Source organism: Drosophila nasuta, chromosome X (genome assembly GCF_023558535.2).
Source record: "Drosophila nasuta strain 15112-1781.00 chromosome X, ASM2355853v1, whole genome shotgun sequence".
In the NCBI taxonomy this organism is placed as follows: Eukaryota; Metazoa; Arthropoda; class Insecta; order Diptera; family Drosophilidae; genus Drosophila; species Drosophila nasuta.
Window position 1 is genome coordinate 8,194,305 of NC_083459.1, and position 24,984 is coordinate 8,219,288.

The following is a 24,984-nucleotide window of genomic DNA, read 5'->3' on the forward strand; positions in this document are numbered from 1 at the left end:
CTATCGTACACCGTAAAAATATCGATATGATTGCACTTAAATTAATAATCGTCTATATAACATTGTATATTTCTTTTCAACTGTATACTTTTAAAAAACATGTACAAATTAATTAAACATATTCTATGAAACAGAATTTGTATAAATGTTATTTTGTGTCTGCGACAGCAAGTAATATCGATAGTTGCAGTTGATGATGGGCTCACAATTAGTACCGGTACTTGGTACTTGGTAATTCAAACGCCATTTCCGTTTCTTTCATTTTCTGTTTTGGTTTTGTCAAAACAAGCGTTGGTCACTCACAGTCAATTGCGCTAATAGTTTATTAAATCTATATATAGAAAACACTATTACAACAATTCGCTTAAATTGTGTTACATTTCTCCACACCAATAATGGAAAACCAAGGAAAAGAGAATGTCGTACGACTCAAGGATTTGATTGATTCTGAATCTATGCCAATACAAGAAATATTAAGCCTTATGGATTGCCACCAAGAGAAGGATCAGATCAAAGGCTTTATCGAGTTGAACAGCTATCCTAAAAAAGTGATCATAGATCTAGTTATTGGACATTTGATTATTCCACGATGCCTTCAAGTTCTGCGTAACGCCACAAAGTACGTACTACGTTCACAAGTTTAGTATTTCCCTCATATTAGCACAATTTCCTTTCAATAATATACTCACAGATTGAAGTTGAAGATATTGGCTGCTCATACCTTGTCAGCTCTTGCAGCCGGAACTCAGCAGCATGTGCTCACTTTGCTGTCCTATAAAGACGTGATGGTGGAACTCGTCAACATGCTCAACTCGAATGCTTTGCGATTGATTCTAAAAGCTGCTAGGATGCTGGGCAATATTGCCAAAAGTTCGGCGATGGCTCGCCATACCTTTTTTCAGCATAGTGTGGCTGACGTTGTATTACGCGTAATGTCCAAGGACCCGGACGACGTGATTCAAATCTACTTGTCGGAATTGGTATTGCGATTGGTCCGCTACAGCCGTGAATCGATAGCATTGCATCAGCAATTCAATACATTTTTGATGATTATCGTTTCCATGATCGACAGCCGGATCGGGTCGGTCATCCGCGATGCCTGCCTCGCCCTTGGCGAGATCATTGTGGCCAACGCTGATTTGCTAGATGCATTCATTGCCCTGGATGGTGCGAAGCGTTTGGTTCGGGTGCTGAGTCGTAACCGTTTCAGTCTTCGATCAACACTGGATATAATGACCGTAATTGCCAAACAAAAGGCAAAATATGCCAATGCAATCCTGGATGCTGGTGCGGTGAATTGGTTGTGTTATTTATTGAGGACACAGCTCCCCAATGAGGGAATCAAAATTCTCGAGTTGCTCAGTTGCCTGATATTTACAACTGAGAAAGCAGTTCGGATTGTGATCGATGCAGGCGTCTATCACATAATGCCCGAAATTATTCGTAATGTGAATCCCATCTATTATGCTTCGGCCATTGATATCGTTGCCACCACTATATTTATGGCCACAAAGCAACAAATTCTGGAGATAGCCGATCGTTATGAGATATTTAAACCGTTTATGTTGCTGCTGATGAGGATTAGCTGCGTTAAATCGCAGACCACAGTGATTACGGTAATTAATCACCTCTTTGATGTGGATGCCTCGTTGGTCTCCTTACGTCCACCGCTCCTTGAGATGTATCTGGGAAAATTGCTCGAATTGTGCATGGCCGAAGATGATGAACTCAGCGCTCGTGCCCGTACCGCTATCGAGAATTATGCCAAATACTTTCTCCCCCAACTAAAGCAGTAGGTGTTCGACTAGTATTAAGAAGCACATTCAATTTAATTGAATGATTACACTCTGTATAAGTTCTCGAAGATACCTTTCAATAAATATGCATATTGATTTATCGTCTCATTTATTTCAAAACACAAAGGCAGTTAAATGCAACTTAACAGAGAGCTGTTAACAGATAACTGCACGTTTACTATTCAATTGCCCCGATAACGTGCTGTTAAATATATCGATTTATTTCATAGAACATTTAAATTACAACGGCTCGAAATTTGAATTTCGTAGGGAATTTGTTCAAACGCTGAAAAACAGAAAAAATACTATTTGATTTTTATTTATAAGGTATATATGTATTTATGTATATACATCTTTATATTATGTATATACGTCATGTGCCTGTGTCATACATATTGTGTAAATGTATGTATATATATTATATATATTTGTATGGTAGGTATGTAGTACAAAAGCATAACAAATAAATAACAAGAAATTATTCAATACATATGGGATTAGTTCGTATGTATGAAGTATGTATTAGGACAACGCATACATTTTGGTCTACTTGCAGGCTCCACCATCTTCTGGAGGTTTTTTCACTTTTGGTTAAAAACGACGTACAGAATACAGAAAAGAAAATCGTTAAATCCATCAATTTATAAAATAATACAAAAAAAAAACTAATGTAGTAAAAGTAAAATCATAGCTAAATGCGCTGAATTCAAAATGGAGTTTTGGAAAGTTGTTTTTTTCATTTTTTTTTAGTTTTTTTTTCTTTTTTTTTATAGAATTTAAACGTTGGTCGGCGCATCCATGCCACAGATGACAGATTTGACAACGGCGGCGGCGGAGAGTGAGGCATAATTCTGCCATTTGCGCGTCGACATGCCATCCTTGTAATCCGAAATGCCCTTGACCAGAATGAAACTCTCGCGACAATTGCCAATGATGCTGTCGAGGACATTGCTCATCTCCACATCCGTGGCGAGCAGACCAAATTTGCGGGCAAACTGTGTGCGCAAATCATCGCTGCGGACCAGATCACGACCCGAACCAATGGGTCCCAAATGCAGGCGCGGTCGTGTGACGCCGTTAACCTCATCGGCGGCAATTGGATGGGCCACTTCGATGACCTCGTTGTTGCCAATGTTCATGAACAGTTTGTCCGTCTTGGCATCGGGACGACCAAAGTCACTTTCCGTCCGCTGGGCGAGCGTTTTCTGGGCATCATTCAAATATCTCTCCCAGGGTCGCTTCACTTCCATATTCGCCTGCAGACTCTCGGCAATCTGTTGCAGTGAATCGTTGATGGGGAAATAGGTCTTGACGTCCTCGCCACTCTTGTACACATAGACGTAGGGTTTCTCCTTGCTGTAAACACAAAAAATGCGCAGAGATTGATTTAGTTCCAATACGAAATCTCTTTGATTTGAAGACTCACCTGTTGATCAGCGCACGTTGTTTGTCCACATACGAGATGACAACGTCACCAAGTCGCACATGCTTCTTGTAGTCGGTATAGTGGGGCACACCGCCGGCCACGCCCACAATGAAGACATAGTCGACCTTTTGGAATGTGCCCAGCAGTCGGGTTGTGGTATTGCCAGTCGCTGTCATCGCCTCCCGTGTGCTGCCCACCGATGGCAGTTTTGTGCTCACAATTCGATGTGCTCCAATGTTGCCCAAGGTATAAACATTTGATTCGCCTGTGGGCGGCAGGGAGAAATATCAAAAAGGGGAGATTAGTTTATGACTACGACAACAATTTGGCTGTGATCATCCCATGGCCAAGATGACTATATACATATGTATACACGTGGCTTGGTGTGTATGTGAGTGTGTGTCTGTATCGATGTGTGGGTGTATCGATGTGTGTGTGCTGTTGTAACTGCCCATTCCCTTGGGTGTCTGTGTGATTTTTTGTGGAGTTGTGTGCGTGACGACGACAATCAAACTTTAATTATCGTACATGTGTATGGCCCATGACAACAAAAAAACGAAAAGAATAACAACAAACACAACAATATAAACAATATTCACAACAAAAGCACCTTTACGCTTACAACAACAATTGCGACGAATTCACAATAGAATGGTAATAAAATGGTAAAAAAAAAACCAACCAAAACATAAAACCAAAGGCCAAGTTCACAATCATTGCAAATGCTTTTGCCCCACTTTCCAAGCAGGAACATTAAGCAGATAGTCACCAAAATAAATGGCCTAAATTGTCTTTTATAGTAGTTCTATATCATTTGATAGCAGTCGATGGCATTAATGTTATCTCTAAGCAACTGACAAGTTTCGAGAGAGAAAGTCTTCACTTAATTAACTTGAATTGCCTTTTTTCTTATTTCTTTATAACTATTATATATAGTGAATACATTCCTAATTTATTTTAAAAAATGTCCAATCTAGTTTTTCTATTGACTTCAAAGTAAACTCATTGATTTTAGGACGGATTTAACGTACGCATATATAAAGTGCAGCTGCTCTAAAACTGTACAGTCACTCTACAACTAATCTTCATTTCTTTATAACTATTCGATTCTATTCAAAATAAACTCCTTGATTTTATGCATATGTGAAGTAAAGCTGCTCTAAAACTGTACAGTTAATCTAAAACTAATCTTAATTTTTTTTATAACTATTCTACATATACATATAATTTAAATATGTTTAATTTAGTTTTTGTGTTGAAAATAAACTTGCTTCTACGCATATGTAAAGTGAAGCTGCTCTCAAATTGTACAGTGACTCTAAAACTACTTGAAAGATAGAAATATTATATCTTTAAGTATTTCTTTACAACTATTAACAATTTATAATGTAAAATTGTGCGATTTGGTTTTGTAAAATGAATTTATGAATTTTAAATGAATTTTAAAGTGAAACTACTCTCAAACTGTGCAACCACTCTAAAACTGCTTTATAGATAGTTTGCAATCTTATAGTGAAGTTCGTCGTTAAGTTAAACGCATGTGAACTTGACCCTGGAATTGAATTGTTTATGTAATTGACATGACAATACGAATACAAATACGAATACGAGGTGTTGGTAGTATGTCTAAAATGTAACTCTATGTAAATTTTTTTAGACGACTTTTTCGGGTGCTTACCAAATCGGCCTTTCTTTTTGGATTTTCTGAGTGAGTTCGTTAGATTGGGATCGGAATCTGTTATATATATAAATGTATATATATGGGTACGCATATATATATAAGTTTTTTTTGTTCGTGTAACATTCGATGGGATAGGAATTGATTAATTTCGATTAATTATATAATTTCGAGCATTTATGTGTGTATGTGTTTTCGATGTGTGTAGCGGGGGCGTGGGCGGGGGGCGGAATTGGCATTCAAAACAAAACAAATTATGCAAAATGCATTCAACATTCGTTTCGGGCAAGAGAGAGCAACAAGAGAACGAGATAGAGAAAGAGAGAGAGAGAAAGATCAGTATTAAAAGAAACTTTGAGGATAACGTAGTTCTCCAAAATAAATTTTTGTTATCGTAATCGCGAGTTTTCGTTTTTTGGAATTTCGCTAATTGCTCTGGCACTTGCTAGCATGTGGCGCCACCTACCGACTGTGGTATAACGGACAAACGTCTCCTTGTTCTCCAACATGGCATCGACGGCCAATTTCTCGCAATACTGCGCGGTAATGATGGCAATGGTGGGCTGCTTATTCGAGGCTATCGTCGGCATCTGTTTGACCACCTTGATCTCCTTGTCCTCGTAAACAATGCGCGTGTACGCATTGTATTCCATCAGCTTAATAAGGCCCCGCTCCTGCAGCGATTGTATGACCAACAGCACATCCTGCTCGCTCCAGCCATAGTCCCTGTTACACAGATGGATAGATTAGTGGTTACTATAAGAGATTATGATATTATGACACTTACTTGGCCAAGTCCTCGGGAGAAACAGGATTCGGATAAGCCTGCTCGATGAGTTCCAGCACCTTCTCTTGTGTTAATGGCGGAGATTCAAATTGTGATTCCTCCAACGAGACTGTGAATAAAATGCAATGCAAAATCTAATTAAGCACTTGACGACATCGCATGTTATCGCATGGGCAAAGGCAAAGGGCGGGGTGGCAGCTGAAGCTGGGCGCAGATTAGTAGAGATGATGGTTAGCAACAACAACGACACTTGGGGGCTGCGTTTTCAAAACTCAAGCAGCTTTTACTTAATTGCAGCCGGCAGCAGACAAATTGAGCACTTCACTGTCGTCTCCTTGTCTGTCTGAGCAGCACACACATGGAGGAGTGCGGGAGGGGCGTGAAGACGAGGCAGAAACATCACGCAGATGCCAATGTCCTCCAAACAACAGTTTGACAGTCACTGCATGTGTAGCAAGGGTTAACAGATATCGAAATGCGGCAGTCCTTAGAGGGTTAAGAGTCGAGGGGCAAATGCATGGTGAACGACCCCCAGGCAAAAGAATATTGCAAAATCAATGCTTAGCAGCAGTTTAAAGGCAATTTACAGTTTGACAAGCGCTTCAGTTTAGTAGCCACTGATGATGCGACACAGTATATTATACCAAGAGCTGGCAGCACTTTTACAGTAAAAACTTAGTAATACAGTTTGACAACCACAGTGAACACAAACTGTGCTAGGAGTTAGGGTACAGTTTGAGAGTAACTGGGCATGGTTAAGCATATCATTTGAAGCATGAAACTAAGTTAAAGGCATTTTTCCCTCCCAAATTTGAATTTAGTTTGTTAATATCACTTGTTGTTTTTATTGTTGCATATTTTGAAACATTTTTGTTGTACGAAAACTCGGTGCATTCATCATTTTGTTCTTTCTTTCTTCTTAATGCCAACAAACAAACAAGTTAAGAGACGAGAGGTGCGTGCATTGCATTAGTAGTCAAACAACAAACAACAAAACAAACTGAGAACAATCACAAAACGCAACGGTGACAACAAGAGATTCCAGTTTGAGTGTAAGTACAATAATGTTGAAGAGGAGGAAGGAAGGCGAGGCGAGGCGATGCGATGCGGAGGCGGATGTTGTGAAGTTAGGCGTTAGCTATATACATAGATTCATTTGCGTCGGGCGCTCAGCTGATCAGTGTACATGTCCAGCCAAATGGCCTTCATCAGATTGTCGCCATCACCTGTTTTCTTCTGAGCCAAGAGCGCCTCCTCGAACTTGCGATTGCAGTCGCCATAGCAATAGATGATGTAGCCATCGCGAGCTACAAACATCCAACATACACAAATCACCACAAAATATAGTTTATAGGAGAAAGAATTTGCCGGATTCAGATTCAGATTCAGTCAGAGAATAAGATAGATAGACAAAGAGAGAGAGAAAGATTCAGATAGATATCGAAATACAATGATAAATACTTACGCGGACGTGACGGCGGCGCTGACGTCTCCTCCAGAATGCGCAGCTCGATCTCAATGGACTGTATCTCGGCGTAACCGTGCTGCAACAGCTTCATTATCTTCTTGATAAAGCCAACATAATCTGTAAGAGTGCAAGTGTAAATAACATGAGCACACACTCTACACACGCATTTCTTTACTTTATCGCAAGTCTTGCTTAAGAAATCTTTTCTTTGTTAAATGAGGTCGTAAAGTCAAGAATACGAATTTTTACATATTTATGCCTAGACTTTTATATTTCACATTTAAATAATTTATGTTTTTATACAATTTTGGAAAAAACTAAATTATTTCAATGTAGCTTTCATTTTCATAAATGCCAAACAAATTGTATATTGTCGAAATTGGAGAGAAAACGATTTAAACTCTTCGTTTTCAGAATTCTAACAATGTAAAAAATTTGTAATTTAGTTTAGTTCGTAATTGCCTTGTTCAATTCTAAATTTTACCAATATCAAACTTATTACACTGTTTACTTTATAGTTTTGCATATTGAAAATTTATAGAAAGTTGGCGAAATTGTAGAGAAAATGAATTCAATACATTTTTTTTTTTTTTAAATCATAAAAATGCATCCAAGTTATTTAGAATTTAGTAAGTTCTTCTTAAACTTTCTCATAAGATCCTTCCAATGATATTTTTCTTTTTATATATTGTGCAAATTGAAGAGAAATTTAAAGTTGACGAAATTGTAGAGAAAACGAATTTTCGTCTATATAATAGCAATTTAACAATAATAAGGATATACAGTTATTCAAATTTTTTTTCTCAGGTTTCTCAGCCTCAAATAAATATTTCCTTATTGTTTTTTTAAATTATACTTTTTTATGTATATATTTGCTAATAATTTTGTTTTCGGACTTGGCGAAATTGTAGAGAAAACAATTCAACAATTTCTCAGCTGAAATCAATATTTCACTAAATGAAATTGTAGTTTTTTTCTTTTAATATTTTTGCTGAGACTTGGCGTTTTCAGACTTGTCGAAATTGTGGAGAAAACAATGTGCACTCACCTCTGGGAAAGTCCTGCGGACTGACGAGCTCCTTGAAGAAGTCCTGGGCAATGTGAGCCTGCTTTTCATCGTTGGTGAGCCAATCGCGGAACCAGAAGCGCAACGTGCGCGACTCCTGCGAATGTTTTCCCGTATTGGCGCTGACCAGAAAGACACGGAACTCGAGTGAAAGGGCCGCCGCCTTGCTGGCGCTCTTCTGTCCGGCGATGGTGTCCTTGTTGATGATGATGCCAGTGTGATCGCCGCCAGCGACATGGACGCGATCATTGATCTGATCGACGAGCTTGCGCTCGATGAGAATGACGGTGCTGTTGGCGGTTTTGCCCCGGGGCGTCATCACGACCTGCTCTGTCCGTGGCGGTGTCTGACTCCTCTGGGGAGCGTTGCTGTTCTGGTTCTGGCTTTGGCTTTGGCTTTCCTCCGCTGACGTTGTGACTGCGACACTTTTATTATTGCTGTTGTAACTGCTGTTGTTGTTGGCGGTGCCATTCGGCAGAGCACCGTTGCCATTCGTTGCCGTTGACGTTGCCTGAGCCTTGTTTGGCTTGGGAGGCGGCGGCGGTGGCGCCATCTGTGTCTGACTTCTGCGCCCTGACATAATTCCCGATTTGCTCGCGCGCTCCAAAGCGATTTTCAGCTATTCGTCGTTATACTATACTCTGCGAAGCGGCCTTGAGAGAGCCCAGCGTGTTGTTTTCGCTTCGTTTTTTTTTTTTTTTGTGTTTTTACCTGCAAAGGGAAAGACAACAACATGCTTATTTTTAGCAACTGTTTTTCTTTTTTTTTGTTTTTGTGTGTGCTTTCCACTTTTCCTTTTTCGCATTCATTTCATATCCGATCCAAGTGTCTGTTACTTCCCCAACCTGTCTGTCTCTCTGTTTCTCTGTCTGTGTGGCAACGCGCCAAACAAATTTCGAATTCATAAATAATTGGTGTCATAAATTCCAAGCGCCTCCTGCCTGCTCGTGTCTCGTGCCCCGTGCCACATGCCACCACCTGCAGCAGCGACCCAGTGACTTGCTTCTGCCACCAAAAAAAAAAGAAAACAAACAAACAAAAAATATGCCAAGAAAATCGATAAGAATTTCGTGACGTTGCAACAGATATAGCTAACATTACTTGCCAACCCTCCTTACCTTTCCCCCTTCCATTCCCCTTTCCCTTCCCCTTTTCCACACTCTTTACTGCCTTGCAAGGGGAGGTGACAACCCTAAACGCGCGCCTTGCCTGCAATTAAAGTCACAGTCGTCTTCCGGCCCAAATGTCAACCAAAAGGTTTTTGAACTCGTTTAGACGAGGGAGGGGAAGGAGGTGGGGGCGGGGGCGGTAGTCAGAGGTCAGTCAGCCACAAAATGGGGTTGCTTGACTTCACTTGGCATTTGCATATGGTAAACAGAAGAAGGACATTGCAGGGATGCAACCCGGAAGCAGCCCCAAAGGCAAATGACTCGAAACAACAACAACAACAGCAACAACAGCTGAATAGCTTTCAACTTTAAACTTCCACACTGCGAAATTCAAAACACACACCAAATTTGTAGTACGAAAAACTGTTGCGTCGTCAATTGTGAGTTCGCAAAATGTAATTAAAAACAATTTTTAATGAATTCCATGCTAATTTGCATAACGACATTAATAAGCAGCACAATCGTTGCTTTGGCAGTTTAATTAAATGACGGGAAAACTTTTCACAATTGGAAATAGAAAAGCATTTAAGATTTTCATTAACAACAAAACAAGGTTATTTTATCAAAGTCAACAGTATATATTATATATATTACTATTTATTTTAGTATATTATATATAGTATTTGATATTTTGAGGATTAAAAACGAGAAAAATCGTCGAAGTTGTGTTCAAAACGTTATATCTTCAGAGAGTTAGTACATATTATATACTATATATTCTATATTATAGTATATACTATAAACTCTATATATTACGTTATAGTATATACTTTATACTATATATAGTATTTGATAGTTTGAAGATTATAAATTAGAAAAAAGGTTTACTTTAAGAGTGTTAAGAACACAATATAATGCAATTATTTTTATCTCCAGCAAATTCTTGGAAAGGTGATTAAAAGCGCTCTTTATGTGGCATTCCACTTAATATGAAAATAAGTAAATTGCTACATATTTTTGTTGACTAATCATTAATGGTTATTTTCTATTAAAAAATCACTGTTTTTTATTGTTTCTCATTGATGTTGAATGTAAATAATATTACAAAACTATTGAAGATTACAATAAATCATGTTAAACCTTTTAGATCCATACAGCTAACTTTATAAAAGTTATTCCGCAAAATTGCACAAAACGTTGTAAGCAAAGGAAATTCGCAAAACTTTGGTATTCATGACCTCGCTTTAGGGATTCTTAAGAGAATAATTTGCGGCAGCAAAGCAAACATTTAATTTGCAAATTCTATCCTAGTGTCATATCGTACTTATAGATGACACAACAACTTTGCTAGCACAGAATTCCATTGCGAATATGTGGAAACAATGCTGAAGCTCACACAAGCTAACAACACGCAGGGGACACAATCATCAGCGACATCGTCATCGTCATCGTCGCCATCATAATCCTCAAGTTCGTCATCAGAACCAAAAACTCAGCCCGCTTAATTAGATTAAAGAGCATCTCCCCTGGCGAGCAGCTGCTGAGCAGCAACTGAAACAACAACTTAATTCGAAAAGTACAAAAAATAAAGGGTGCACTCGAATTTCATGGCCGGAAATTATTTGCCGTCTGCAATTTCAATTATAGGAAAAAACTGTGCACAGTTTGACAGCCACTGCAGTAGAAGTTGACGCCGCGCCCTTAACCCAGCGAAGCATCGAATGCATTTCTTAACTTCCGCTGTGCCATTGAGATGCTATTGAACATCAAGAGCACCGTTATAAAATGCTTAATTTGTTAAGGTTGTTAAGGGCAAGCAAGGCGAGCCAAGAATTTCATAAGCCACTGTATGCAGTTTGCTGATCTCTTTCTGTTTTGGGGCGTTGTCTTCGTTCGTAATCAAATTGAAATGGATAATGGAAATTCCAATGCCAACTGCTTGGCCATGCGTAACGCTAATACCACTAACTTCTCCCCTCCCACTGCCCCCTTGCAAGGGGGATGACAACAACAACAACAACTACAACAATAACATTTTACGTGTTGAGGAGTTATGGGTGAGCGCATTGCAAGTCGCCAGAGTTGAAGTTGGAGTTGAAGTTAGGACTGGAGAGTCACGTGCTGTCTAAGCGGCGACCCATTACATTTCATATTTGGCAGTGCAGTAGAACAGACGGGGGGAATGGCAGAGGGGCGGGGGCAGACTTCCGCTGGCTATACCCTGTTAACTCCATGTGCTTGGGTGTTACAAATTGCTGCAACTGTTTATATTTCAACTATTTATTAAGAAATTTCAATATTTCCAATTGTTTTGACTACGATGCTAGCATTTCATTCTACTTTACTTTAGTTCCTATGAGTGCATCATCTACCCATGGGTAAGAAGGAAGAGTATTCAGCAGACAGAAGGTGGCATAAAACGCTTACTTACTACGATTTCTAGTTACTTTGGCTGACAGTGTGGTATATTTTGTTTTCTACGGTATATTGTTAATGTAGTAATACGTCAATATACCAAATAAAGACATTGGTATATTTATGTAGTTTTGCGGTATAATAATTTGGTATATTTTTAGAATAATACCGCACTGTTTCGCTTTTATTCAAATCGGTAGCGGGTATCTCACAGTTGAGAACACTCGACTGTAGCTTTTTTTACTTGTTTAAATTTATCAGTAAGTAGGAGTTTTCAATCGAAATTGCCAATGATTTTTTCCTGATTTGAAGCGTGAAATCTATTATTAAGAAGCTTCAATATTATTATAAGCATTTAGACTTTTTAAAATACTAAGTAAATTATAGATTCTTATTGTATAATGCGTATTTTTCTTATATATTTGTATCCTCATCATTGAGATGTTAATTTATTATTAGACTCCTTGTAAGCTAGTTGAATTTATTTGGTATTTTATTTTAATATTTTCCCTTCGATTCTTGCTTATAAGCTAACGATTCATAATTATATATTTTTAATTTTTAAAATCATTATTTAACTCTCATGAAAATTATAGATTCTTATTGTATAATACATATTTTTTATAACATATTTTATCGTAATTATAAAGATGTTAGCTTATTATTTGTAACCCATATGCATTAGTTGAAACTAGTTATTTGGTATTTAATTTCAATATTTTTCCTTTGGATTCTTATTTATAATTTTATTACTGGAAATTCCATTATTTCTTCCCCAATTTCAAGTGCTGCATAACTTGAAGTCCATCATTTCAAGTGGCTCGCATCTTTGTCTGTGTTGTGGTATCTTGTAACTGCCACGCCCACAGCCCACACAGCCCCCATAAAAGCATGAAAATTGTGTTATTTGCAACATATTGCTGCGGGTTCTGAGCAAAAACGGTGGGCGATGGAGGCCAAAGGCAGCACCAAAACTAAAAGCCAAAACCGCAACACACACACACACACACACACACACAGATAGATACACAGGCAGACACACACACACACAGTCGCACACACATATACACAGATAACGACGCCTATTACTTGCGGTTACCTGTTGCTGTTTTTGCTTTTGCTCGTAGGCGCCGATCTGGCCAGCGGAAAAGTCGAAATGAAAAACAAATCACAAAACTGTTATGCGGTTGTGCAAAACTGTACGAAACTTGAACTTAACTTGGCAATCGATTAAAGGGCATGACCCTGAAGCACATAGCGTTAGTTCTCAGCTATCAAGACAGCAAAGACAGCGGAGGAATTATTACAATCCAAGATAAGCAATGTGTGAAAATTGAATTTGAAATTGATAATATTCATACTTAATTTAAATTTACAAATGTAATTTGAAACTAAATGAGTGAAATTGTATTTGCAATTTTAAAATTTGAAATATCTTTACTTAAATGGAACGTAATATTTAAATAATACAAATATTTGAAGTAAAATAACAATTAAATACAGAACTGAAAACTAAAATGAAATTAAATAAATATTTCGAAATTGTTACTTAAACATTTAAAGTAACTTAACTATTGCTTGTTGATAGCAAGAATATCTTACAAATGTAATTTAAAATTGAAATGAAATTAGATTTGATAAAATGTGTCAAATTGAAATTTACATTTAAATCAAAAGCAATTGAAGAATAATACAAAAACAAGTGAGAAAGCTACATTCGAATGTGCTCGCGTTATTAATTAAATACTTATAATATACCGAAGAGTATATTTGGTATATTGATATATCACTTCAATCAAAATATACCATAGAGAACAGCCAAACAGCCGAACAATGCGTTATTAATGTTAGAATATACCAAATTTATATACCACTAAAATACTTATAATATACAAAAGACTATATTTGGTATATTGATATAGCACGTCATTCAAAATATAGCATAGGCAGGTAAGATCTGATTTTAGTAGGTGTATTTAGTCATACAAAAATATTTCTTAAATAACATTGACAACTTTTATCCGATCGCTATAAAATTTTGAGTTGTCATAACTAGAACATAGAAGTCAATAAAAACATAACTATTTTAAATAACAAACTACATTGCGAATTATGAATTTGTATCTATATTAAAATGCGATAAATTTAATTTTAATTAATTACACAAAGAGAGTGTAGATAATAAAGTGATTATATAATAAAGCTAAACCATGTTTTCAGCTGTTCCGCCTACTTCCCCACTGGCTTCATGATCAATAAAAGATCACGATCAAAATGAGGACGACCTTAAAGTGAGGTAAGTAAAGTAAGTACACGACTGCGAGACAAAAGCACTTTTGGGCAGGTTGAACTTGAGAATGATGTTCCCAGGCCGTGTTTTTATTGTTGGCAAAATAAAGGCAACTAATTGCCGCATCATTTCAGTTAATTTGTTTAAAGTAATTATCCGCAACGCAACGCGAAGGGAAGGAAAGGCGAACGTGACACAAACTCAAACTGTGAACGCGATTTGTAGACACATACTCATTAGTATATAGTATATACTATATACTTTATATAGTATATTGGAACAATGTAATCGTAAGTAGTGTATTTTAGCTTGGACAACAAATGAGTCACGTTCGTGTTGCGTTGCATGCATCAGAAGAGGGGTCAAATGGAAGGGAAAGCCAAATGCTCGATTGAACTTTTTATGGGTAATTAACAGTCATAGTTGAGCTTGTTGTTGTTATCGTTGTTGTTGTTGTTGTTATCGTTGTTGTAGGCATGCAAACAAATGTGACGATAAGAGAAGAGGGAGACACAAGCCACAAGTTGATCGACTGTTGCAATATGTTGTGTGGGTGGTCAGTTTGTCAGTCTATCTCCCTCTCACTTGCTCTCTCTATCTCTCCCTCTCTCTCTTTTTCCGGCACACATCTGGCTGTGTGCTGATTGAGCAAGTGGCAAGCAACGTTGCGGCCTCTTTGCAGTTTCCGCCGCCAATGCTTGCCACATGCCCAACTTTCAGCTGCAAAACGTATCTTTCCCTCTCTCTAAAAATACATCTTTAGATTGGGACCCGGACAATATATTGTTTATTTCGGCTGCTCATTGTCGTCTGCCTTGCTACTTGCCACTTGCCACTTGCCACGACTTGCCGCCTGGTTGCAAGGTTATGCTCAGAGCAAAAAAAAAAAAGAAACGATTTTTATTGTTTTGTTATCGTTTTTCCCCCCTCTTATTATTTGCTTCATTTTAATTTTTTTGAATTTTTCTACTTGGCAGCTAGAAATTTTGTTCGCCGAATACTTGAAGTCAATTTGTTTGCTTATAAACAATTTCAAATTGTTATTCTCTTTTTTCGCCTTTATATCTCTAGCAGCGTTTCGCTCAAATTGAACAGTTCTGGAACAATTTACTTATTGTGCCTAAGTCAACACACAAAAACCCAACACGCATATCTTAAATGCGGGTAATTTAAATTCTTGATAAAAAAAAAAGTTCACATTTTTATACCCGCTACCCATAGGGTAGAAGGGTATTATAACTTTGTGCCGGCAGGAAATGTATGTAACAGGTAGAAGGAGGCATCTCCGACCCTATAAAGTATATATATTCTTGATCAGCGTTAACAGCCGAGACTATCTAGCCATGTCCGTCTGTCCGTCTGTGTGTCTGTGTGTCTGTCCGTCCGTCCGTATGAACACCTAGATCTCAGAGACTATAAGAGATAGAGCTATAATTTTTTTTCGACAGCATTTGTTATGTTTGCACGCAGATCAAGTTTGTTTCAAATTTTTGCCACGCCCACTTCCGCCCCCGAAAATCAAAAAAATCGAATAACAAGCGTAATTTTAAAGTTAGAGTTGCGAATTTTGGTATATATAATAATAACTATAGTAGTTATGATTCCTGAAAATTTGGTTGCGATTAGATGAAAATTGTCGAAGTTATTAAAGAAATACTTTTGTATGGGCAAACACGTCTACTTACTAGGGTTGTTGCTTTAGATGACAATCTGGTATATTGTGGCGTCTATGGTATATTTTGAATGCGGTACTATATCAATATACCAAATATACTATTTGGTATATTTTTAGTATTTTTGCAGTATATTCGGTATATTTTGAGAAAATTATCGCAAAATATATTTCTTTTATTCAAAATGGGTAGCGGGTATCTCACAGTCGAGTGCACTCGACTGTAGCTTTCTTACTTGTTGTTATACATTTCTGTGGCATTCAAACATTACGATTATTTCAACTACACTTTTCGTTGAAACAAACATTAAAGTTATCGCCTTGGATTGCATATTAAAATTCGACTGACTCAGTTTTAAAAGATTATGAAAATTTCCCACTGAAAATTGCAGTTCAACTAAAAATAGTTGCTGTCAAGTTTCTATATAAAATCGACTTTTAATTGGATCATAAATACGTACATTTTCTTTCTCATAATAAATTCTTTCCTCCTTGTCTCATTCTACGCTTTGTTTTATCAAACTTACAGGCTATTATTATATACTTAGTATTTGAACAAAGACTTGCTTTATTTCTATATTTGTCTGGCTGATTAGTAAGCAGTTGAGCAATACAATTATTTCTTTATTAAATTAATACATTGAAGTAGTTCTGTACTTTTAAAAAAGTTTTTGCTACTTCCAAAACACTTATCTTTTATACATTTCTTTCTTTTATTTCATTTTCTAAATTAAAGTACTTCTGTACAGCAACTCTTATTCAAATCACATTCATATATTCCACTAAATATTCACGATATCTTTCAGTATTCGAATCGCAGCACGTCTCGAGAACATTTGCAACTTGTTTTTGTGTGTGTTTGGCTGATTCAAATTTTGCAAAAAAAAAAAAAACAACAAAACGAACAACTCGAATGATAAATAACAAAATGAGTAAGTCAACAAACAATTGGAGCGTTGTCGTCATCATAGTTAAGGAGCTCTCGACGATGTGATCAGCTTTATTTTATCTTTGCCAGCTCTTCAGAGTTCTATTTATTCATCGAAATCTCTATTGATGGGCCGCTGACTAAATGCCTTTGAGGGTCGACAAACGTAAATGGAATTGGAAACCAGATTTTTAAGGTGGCAAACTATTTTATATATACAATATTCATTTGCATACGCTCACGATCAGTCGGAACGAAAGAGCTGGGAATGAAGGGGCAGGGGAATGGCAGGGGATGGCGGCACATTGAATGATGATTCAATTAACTGAAATGAAAACATGACCCAAGAGTGCGCCGCCAATGTGCAAATTCAACGAGCTAGATTTTCAGTTGAAAATCACATTTGTGATTCACACAAAGTCAAAGTTCACGGGCAATTTGGCAAAAACAAAGATCGTTAACTGAAGGTCTAGTCAACCCTCCCCGGTCTCCTCTCTTCCCCTTGCCACTTACTTTTTTACATTGTCAAGTGATGATACAATAGTAATAAATTGTCGTCGCTTCGTTCACGACTCGTTTATACGAGGTGTTCAGTAACAGTTACTATACAATTATTATTATTATTATTATACTAAAGGTAAGGTTCATGAAATTGAACTAATTTATCTGCGCACTTTGTAATTTATTTATAAGAATGACACCTACGAAGTACTCATAAATCATAGTTAAATAATGTGATATTGTTTCTTAAGTTACAGTCGCAAGATGAGCACATTTTGTGTTCTAAAAAGAAGCCGAATCCAAACTAATTAAATAAAAAATTATATAGAGGATTATTTGCCTAGTAAGAAGTCTTCATTGCATGGATTGTTAAAAAAAGATATAAAAATCTTTTTAATACAAATTTGTAATTCTTTTTAAGTTATTTCCCAGCAAATACAAATTAGAAATAAATAAAATACTAAACACTAAAACATACTAATGAATAAAAGGTATTAAGAACAATTCAGTAAAATTCAGCATTAATTTTTAAGTGATTTCATTGTAGTAAAAATCAACAACAACGAAATACAACATAGTAAAAGGTAATTAACTAATAAGTACTAAACCTAATTTGTAGTTGATTCCAGGGTCACAGAATCTAATAAAAAGTCGAGCCAAAAACATCATAAATTTTCAAATTGCATTCACGAATCCCAAATTCAAATTTAGTCTAGTTATTCCAAGGTGTAAAAATAAACACATTTCCAGCCATGAGTCATGAGCGTAATTATTATTTCAGTAATTTGTTGGATGCGCTTTCGTAACATTTATCTCTCATATCTTAATGGTTTCGCGTCAAGAGATTTCGAGAGACAGTCTGTCTAGATAGCTGATTTCTGGTCTCTGGTAAAATCATCTTAGGATGGATGCTTGAGCAATCTAGCAAATATTTGTAGTAGATCTTTCGTCAGACACCTCTCAATTTAGTTCTTTACTCTGGGTTTTTTTTTCTTCATTTTTTGTTTTATGCTAGCCTTCAACATTTTGTTTTAGTTTTTTGTATTTTTCATTTTGCCAAATTGAGTTGGAAATATTCTACGTTGCCAGTTTGTTGTTTGTTTTGTTTTATTCATACATTTTTTTGGCGCCGACTACAAAATGAACTCGAGTGGGCGACAGATCAACCGAAGAATGATGATGATGCTGATGCTGATGATGTTATTGGTGTTTTTAGTGTTTTATTTGGTTCTGGACAATTGGATGCCATCGATTGCAGTAACATTTTTGTGTTTCGTCACAAATGAATGCGTCATCTGCACAGTGGGGCAATTATGTTATGTTGCTGTGTGTTTGGATCAATAAAACTGCGACAACTGCAATGCAGTCAAAGGGAAAATCCATTTGAGGCCTATTTGACACACTTTGCGTGGGGAGTTCACTTAAAAGGCAATTGCAAGACGCCGCCGCTGCCGTACCCCACCCCCTCACATTACCCCCTCTAATAGGCAAACAAAACACCCCCTCAATTTACACGCAATGCTTTGTTGCAACTGAGCTGAACTCGACTGCAAGATACCCTAGCAAAATAAATACTAGAGATTAGATTAGCTGATTTATATAACTACATATAAATAACACAATTGTATAAATAGTTCGCAGAACTCGGCTATTTAATCGCCTGACAACCAATCTAATCAGTCCGAATAGACATTGAAATAGTTTTTGCCTTATACAATAAATTATGTGTTGTGTGTATCAAAATGTAATATCACAGTTTATTTTAAAGTACTTGAACGCAATTATTAGCTAATTACTATTCACCAGTTTTAAGATTGAAGTGTTGATATACGTGTTTAAAATGTTATTAATTATTTGACATGTTGACTGAAAAGGTATATATATTTTTGGTATACTATACTATTTTTGATTATTTTCGAAGTTAAACAACATCAACATACAGAATAAAAGGTGAATATTATCAAATATTAAATGATTCCATTATATTTAAAAAGCTGATACTAAATAAAATGAATCATTTAATATTTGAGCCTTTTTCGAAAATAAACATAATTGAAATGCAGAATACTAAAAGTGTTTCATTAATAATAAAGTAAGAAATTAATATAATAAATTATTATACTCGCAACCCATAAGTAAAATACCAAATATAGCCTTCAGTATATTTTAGTACGGTATATTCATTTTATATATTTTATGAATTATACTGCACTCGACTGTAGCTATATTTCTTGTTTTTATCTATTTTCCAGTGATAAATATTTTACAAATTTATTTTTTCATACACAATACAGTCTTTTTGTTTACGTTATAAAAGTTAAATTGGAATGTTATGTTTAATCGATTTTAATGTGCAAATTTTAGCGGAAAAAACACTTGCTATTTTTGTCTATAATTCAAATCTTTTTTTTTCGCAGGGTATTCGAAATTTAAATAATATGAATATTTATATATAATACATAAATGTTTACTTCTTTTTTAGCGACAGAATGTTCGAAACTTGTTCTATTTATTATTAATATTATTCAATTTTTTTTTCATAGAGTATTTGAAATTTATGTAAGTCAAACCTTCTCAATTTCTTATGCTGCCAAATTAGCCATTATAATGCTATATAATACACACAGATCTATAGTTATAACTGCGGCTGCCCAACAGTCTGCACTTTGTCTATGGCCGCAATGCATGCGATGCGTTCTTCTTCATTCTACGAGAATATTTTCTGTTTTTTGTTTTCTGTTTTCTCTGGGGGTCTCTGCTCCATAAATCAGACGTTAGACGACTTGGCAAATGGTCGGCCTGACAGTTTTATGACCACAACACAAAAACTGGGCCGAAAATGGGGAGTCTCATTCTTCTTTCCCCCCTTCAGCTGGCCACAACTACCTGCCATGGCAACCAACCCCACACACACAAAGTGAATAAGGGATTTTTCTTGTCATTTTCAACCCGATTTTGCAGCAGTTCTTTTTCTTTTTGTTGCAGCCTGATTAGCGGGTCATTATGTGACCCACTTTATATGGATGGAATGGATGTGGCCACTCGCCCATTGCGAAGCGAATCAAGCATAACAAATGAATGCAAACCAAGGAGAAAGCCAACTTTGATACAATCTTTCAAAGTTCCATAGTTTGAGCTCGACTTTGTTTGCAGCTGTGAGCGTAGCTCAAAAAAAGGGAAATGAAATTCGAGGAATACTTAATAAGGTTTTTCCCATTTTCCTATGCAAATGAATATTAATCATTTCCATATAAAAAACTTTAATATCGGATATGCACATTATTAAATTTGGAATGTTTAGGAATTGATTGAAAAACATTAACGCTTAAGGATTTGTGTTTTATTTTAGTTTTGAATTAAATTTAAAAATATGTACTTTAGTTATTTATGAAATTAAAATAATAATTTATTGCAAATATATTGCATACGTTTATTTTTATTATTTTCTTAGACATTTAAGACTTAATTTGCTTGTCATTATTTAGTCAAATTAAAGAGATAAGTAAAGACCAAGAATTTTTTTTTATTTTTCATTTGGCATTATATTCTACAATTTATCCGATATATTTATCCTTTATGTTGAAATGCATTCAAGAATATATTATATATTAATTATTTGTTAATCATTTCTTTTAATTCAAATCTTTACAATCAAAAATCAGTGGTTTTGCAAGTCTCTCGTAAGGATTTTATTTTTATTATGATTAGTTTTATTTCGAACAAGTAAGAAAGCTATAGTTGAGTGTGCTCGACTGTGAGATACCTGTTACCCAATTTGAAAGCATTTCGGTATTATTCGTATAATTTGTCAAATTATTATTTGGTATATTGATAAAATACTACAATCGAAATATACCATAGAGTACAAAATATACCAAATTGTCAGACAAGCGTTTTTCCCCCATACAAAAGTATTTTTCAATAACTTCTTATTCTAAAAGAAAGACGACTATATCTTTGCGGAATCTGTAGAATGTGGTAAACGTTATTATAGGCATTTTTACGACATATCACACATGGTATAAGTATTTTTGCCGCCCTTCGCCCACTTCCACATCCCAGTCCAGAGAGCAAGTCGGCGACCTATCGAGCTTGATGGCCTGCTAATCTCAAATTGCATTTGATTGTCGCCATGCAAATGAGGTTACACACACACACACACACACACACACACGCAATCTCACACGCACACATAATTCCATATCAATTTACAGCAATTGCGGCACACGCACTCCCCCCTTCTCCCCACCCACGCCATATATATTCGACATGTAAAATTAAAAAATATATGTTACACATACAATATGAGCGTGAAAAAGTGGAGGGAAAACGAAAGCCAGAACACCAAGGCAAGCAAAATATACAGTTCAAATTATTTTTAAAGCACAGCCAACGGGATTGGCCGAACGGCCTCTCAAGTTGAATGAACCAAACCACACATAAAAAAAGAACCGCAGAAAAAAGAAAAAAATTAGCAGAAAAATCCATTTTCCCAAAAGGTGTCGACGACAAAGTGAGTTACACATCACATCAAATGTAATTTCATATGCGAAAAAGAAAAAAATAATTAACACAAAAAATATATACATATCTTGCAATATGCCACAAATAAATTGTCTGAGAGAGAACATTTCCTGTTGTCGGTGCTTTTCTTTTGATGTGGCTTAACAATCTTAGATTACCTTTAATTTGTATTCTATTTAATTGCTGCTTATCTTCCGTCTTCCATTCACTTTCTTTCCCATTTCTTTTGCGCTGCACTTGATCTGCTTCATGGTCACAACTATTTGACTTTATTACGCTTCTCAGCTTACAACTCTTTCGCTTCTTTCCGGTTGAATAGCCTCGCCATTGTCACATTATATTCTCATTTGCTTTTGGCTAAGGAAAGTGCAGTAATTATTTATAGCGATCGCTGGATGGCATAAATCTCATTTGTGTCTAACAAACGACTAACAAATTAAGCAGTTTGCAAGTCCATAAATCTCTTATCAAAAATGCTCTAATCCTCTAGTTCCATTGATGAGCTATTTCAACACTACGCTAGAAATAAATTCTAATTGTTGCACAAAAAATAAAGCTTTAAATTAAGCTGTCGATTAATTTGAAAAGCCCCTCAAAAGGATAAGAATACTTAAAGCTTGACAATATTTGAGAAACTTAAAGCACATCTATATAAATGAATCTGATTATTTCCAGTGAATTTTCGGGGCGAATAAAACTGAAAAGTTTATGCATGTCGAGAGGCGATAGTAACATAAATCGAAAATTGTGCTAAACAAGCAAAGATTTGTTTTCATTTATTATTTTTTTTGAATTACTCTCGACGTCGTCGTCGTCGTCGTCGTCGTCGCTGTTGTTTCGGTTTGTTTAAACTGCCTGCCGAAAAATGAGATCATGCAGCGCATTTCGGCTGGAACTGAGAACTGAACTCTATGGAAATTGGCGTAGATCATTTTATTAGATGGCTGCGTTAAAACTTATCCAAATCCCAAAATGAATGACGCATTTCAAATGCAGGTCACGCACACGCATAGATATACATTATGTTAAAATGTATGAATTAGGAATAATTACAACAAATTAGAGCGGAAATGTATTTCGATAAGGACTCGTTACTTATTTCATTTTCCGAGTTCTTTTTATTTAAAGCACTTTATTTCATACATATTCATACTATGTATTTTAAGTACTTGATTTGCATTTCGGAGACTACAGTAGACACTCGCAAATTAGAGCCAGCTAAAAATTATATTTTCTGAACAACTATTTCGATTTGTAAATAGGTGATTTCAAATTTATTTGGATTTAATACAAAATAAAACAATCCAGTTTTCGGCTCTTCAATAACTTTACTTTTAGTTTCTAGAATATTTGGATTTCAAAATATTCTAATTTACGAGCTTTTTTGGCCTTTTTAATTTTTATTTTATATGCTATAGGAAAATAAGCAAATCCATTATATTTAAAGAAATAGTAAGAAGTCTTTTATTTCTATTAATGTATATTTTTTTTTAGAACCTGAATTTCTCCCTATTATGATATCAAAAAATAAATGTAATTTTCTAAGTTTTTATTAGTAAGTTATGTTGCGTAGAAATTTTAATGGCTTAAAAGTCTATCAATTTGTATGTTTGTCACTTTAATGTAATGAAATAACAACGAAATGTAATGCTTGTTCTTTGTTATAAAAACAATAATTTTGTTGGGAAAATATTTAAAACTGGAGTGAAGGCGATTTCGTGGCGTTTTTTATGCTTGGAATGTGCATGACTTAAAAGCGTACTTGTCGCTATAAATAGTTTTGTCGATTGCTTGCTGCTTTTGGTGAAAGTACAGCTGTTAGTGGGTGACCCCTTCCCTCTCCTCTTACCATCCCTCCTCCCATCATCGAACCACCTGTTCAATCTGCCCCCCACACACGAAACAGTAGAGAGCAAAAAACAAAATGTAGTAACATTGAACTCACCTGTTGCTACTGCTTATTATTGTTGTTGCTGTTGTTGTGATGTTGTTTTATTTTTGCAACCGGTTTTTCTGTTTACTTTTTTGTTTGCTGTAACTCGTCTAATTTGTACTTCGATTAAATCCGTTTGATGTGGCTCTAAAATTTAAACAAACAAAACTGACAACTTGTAAAATACAAATCAAATCCTTTGACAAAGAAATGTTTTTTCCACAAACCATCACAAAGAAAAAAACGAAAAAAAAATGGCAACAAAGTTTTTGGCACATTGCCACGATACGCGTGTATCTGTATCTGTATCTACACATATTTGTATCTTATCTTATCAAAGCTGCTGCCTTGAACAATTTCTCATTATCAGCTGATAAGAACAAGCAGCGAACTGCGGCGGCTGCGCTTCACAAATCGATTGTTGTTGTTGTTTTTGTTGCTGTTTGTGTTATTGTTTGTTAATGTGACGGAAACAATGCTTGTAACTATATACAAATACACATAGTAAGTCATACTTTCAATTTACGTGCTCATGACTAACGTATTTAATAATTGCTATCGAAGTTGACGTCATCGAAAGTCACAACAGAACGTTACATTCAATAGCTGTCGATTTTCGATAAATTTGCCAAAATACCGATTGAAATGCAGCGATCGTTGTTAGCTGATGATTCATCTAACATCGAAATCGAATGAGGAAGCGCGCGTGTTAATTATGATGATGATGTTCACAATGATGACGATCATTTGGCCATGACGTCATTTTCGTATTTGGTATCAAACAAAAGGGTTGCACTTGAATTTGAAAACAATAAACAACAAACAAGCTACAAGTTGAACCCAAAACCAGCTAAACGAGCAGCTGGTTCACCTTCAGCACTAGCGCGAGATCCCCATTCAAATTGGAACAATTATTTAGCGTGTGTGTGTGTGCGATTGTTTGTGTGTATGTAAATTCGCGTACACTTGGAATATTGCACTAAAAACAAAACACAAGCAACAACAAGAACAACAAAAACAAAAAACACAGACTACTCTGAAACAGAACAGAACGTTTTAAAGTTGTATGTACGCCGTATTGAATTACGCACGAACGCGCGTCTATTTTTAATTTCACATTCAGTCTTGTAACTCTTTTTTACCGTTGCGTTTTGTTTACGTCCTGTTGCACGCGTCGCTTGCAGAAAATTGTAAATACAGAGCGCGCGTAAAATGCCGGCCAAATAAGGGCGATTTTAAATACAACACAAAGCTCGTGCTTCGACCGCGTCCGGTGCATTCAAAGAACTAATTTCGACTGAATTGCCGAATGGTACGCAGCGTGACCGCAAGCTCAAGTTCAAAACATACCAAAAATACATTTTAATGTAGGGTCACACTGCATGATATAA

The 24,984-nt window shown here is 36.0% G+C and overlaps 2 protein-coding genes across 9 annotated transcripts; one reads left to right on the forward strand and one right to left on the reverse strand.

Moving 5' to 3' along the window:
• Positions 1-121: 121 nt before the first annotated feature.
• Positions 122-1,882, forward strand: LOC132796040 (importin subunit alpha-like). The gene is made up of 2 exons (XM_060807054.1): positions 122-619; positions 692-1,882. The coding sequence occupies exons 1-2, from the start codon at positions 396-398 to the stop codon at positions 1,794-1,796; spliced, it is 1,329 nt and encodes a 442-aa protein (XP_060663037.1). The 5' UTR covers positions 122-395; the 3' UTR covers positions 1,797-1,882.
• Positions 1,883-2,125: 243 nt separating this feature from the next.
• Positions 2,126-24,890, reverse strand: LOC132797098 (uncharacterized). 8 transcript variants are annotated; one of them, XM_060808602.1, is made up of 10 exons: positions 24,736-24,890; positions 23,606-23,740; positions 8,204-8,932; positions 7,153-7,272; positions 6,914-6,994; positions 5,688-5,796; positions 5,367-5,626; positions 4,901-4,957; positions 3,223-3,487; positions 2,127-3,152 (listed from the first exon to the last, which is right to left on the reverse strand). In XM_060808602.1, exons 3-10 carry the CDS (start codon positions 8,799-8,801, stop codon positions 2,573-2,575), a joined length of 2,070 nt encoding a protein of 689 aa, XP_060664585.1. In that variant the 5' UTR covers positions 8,802-8,932; positions 23,606-23,740; positions 24,736-24,890; the 3' UTR covers positions 2,127-2,572. The 8 variants fall into 8 exon arrangements, with proteins under 8 accessions (XP_060664591.1, XP_060664585.1, XP_060664594.1 ...); XM_060808611.1 differs by having other exon boundaries at positions 6,857-6,994; XM_060808604.1 differs by having other exon boundaries at positions 23,606-23,761.
• Positions 24,891-24,984: the final 94 nt, after the last annotated feature.

Excerpts from the sequence above, each read along its gene's own strand:
- LOC132796040 (XM_060807054.1), top strand. The coding sequence starts at position 396 with ATGGAAAACCAAGGAAAAGAGAATGTCGTACGACTCAAGGATTTGATT. Across the intron at positions 620-691 it reads GTTCTGCGTAACGCCACAAA|ATTGAAGTTGAAGATATTGG; the intron begins GTACGTACTACG and ends ATATACTCACAG.
- LOC132797098 (XM_060808611.1), bottom strand. The coding sequence starts at position 8,801 with ATGTCAGGGCGCAGAAGTCAGACACAGATGGCGCCACCGCCGCCGCCT. Across the intron at positions 7,273-8,203 it reads TCCGCAGGACTTTCCCAGAG|ATTATGTTGGCTTTATCAAG; the intron begins GTGAGTGCACAT and ends GCACTCTTACAG. Across the intron at positions 6,995-7,152 it reads AGCGCCGCCGTCACGTCCGC|CTCGCGATGGCTACATCATC; the intron begins GTAAGTATTTAT and ends GGATGTTTGTAG.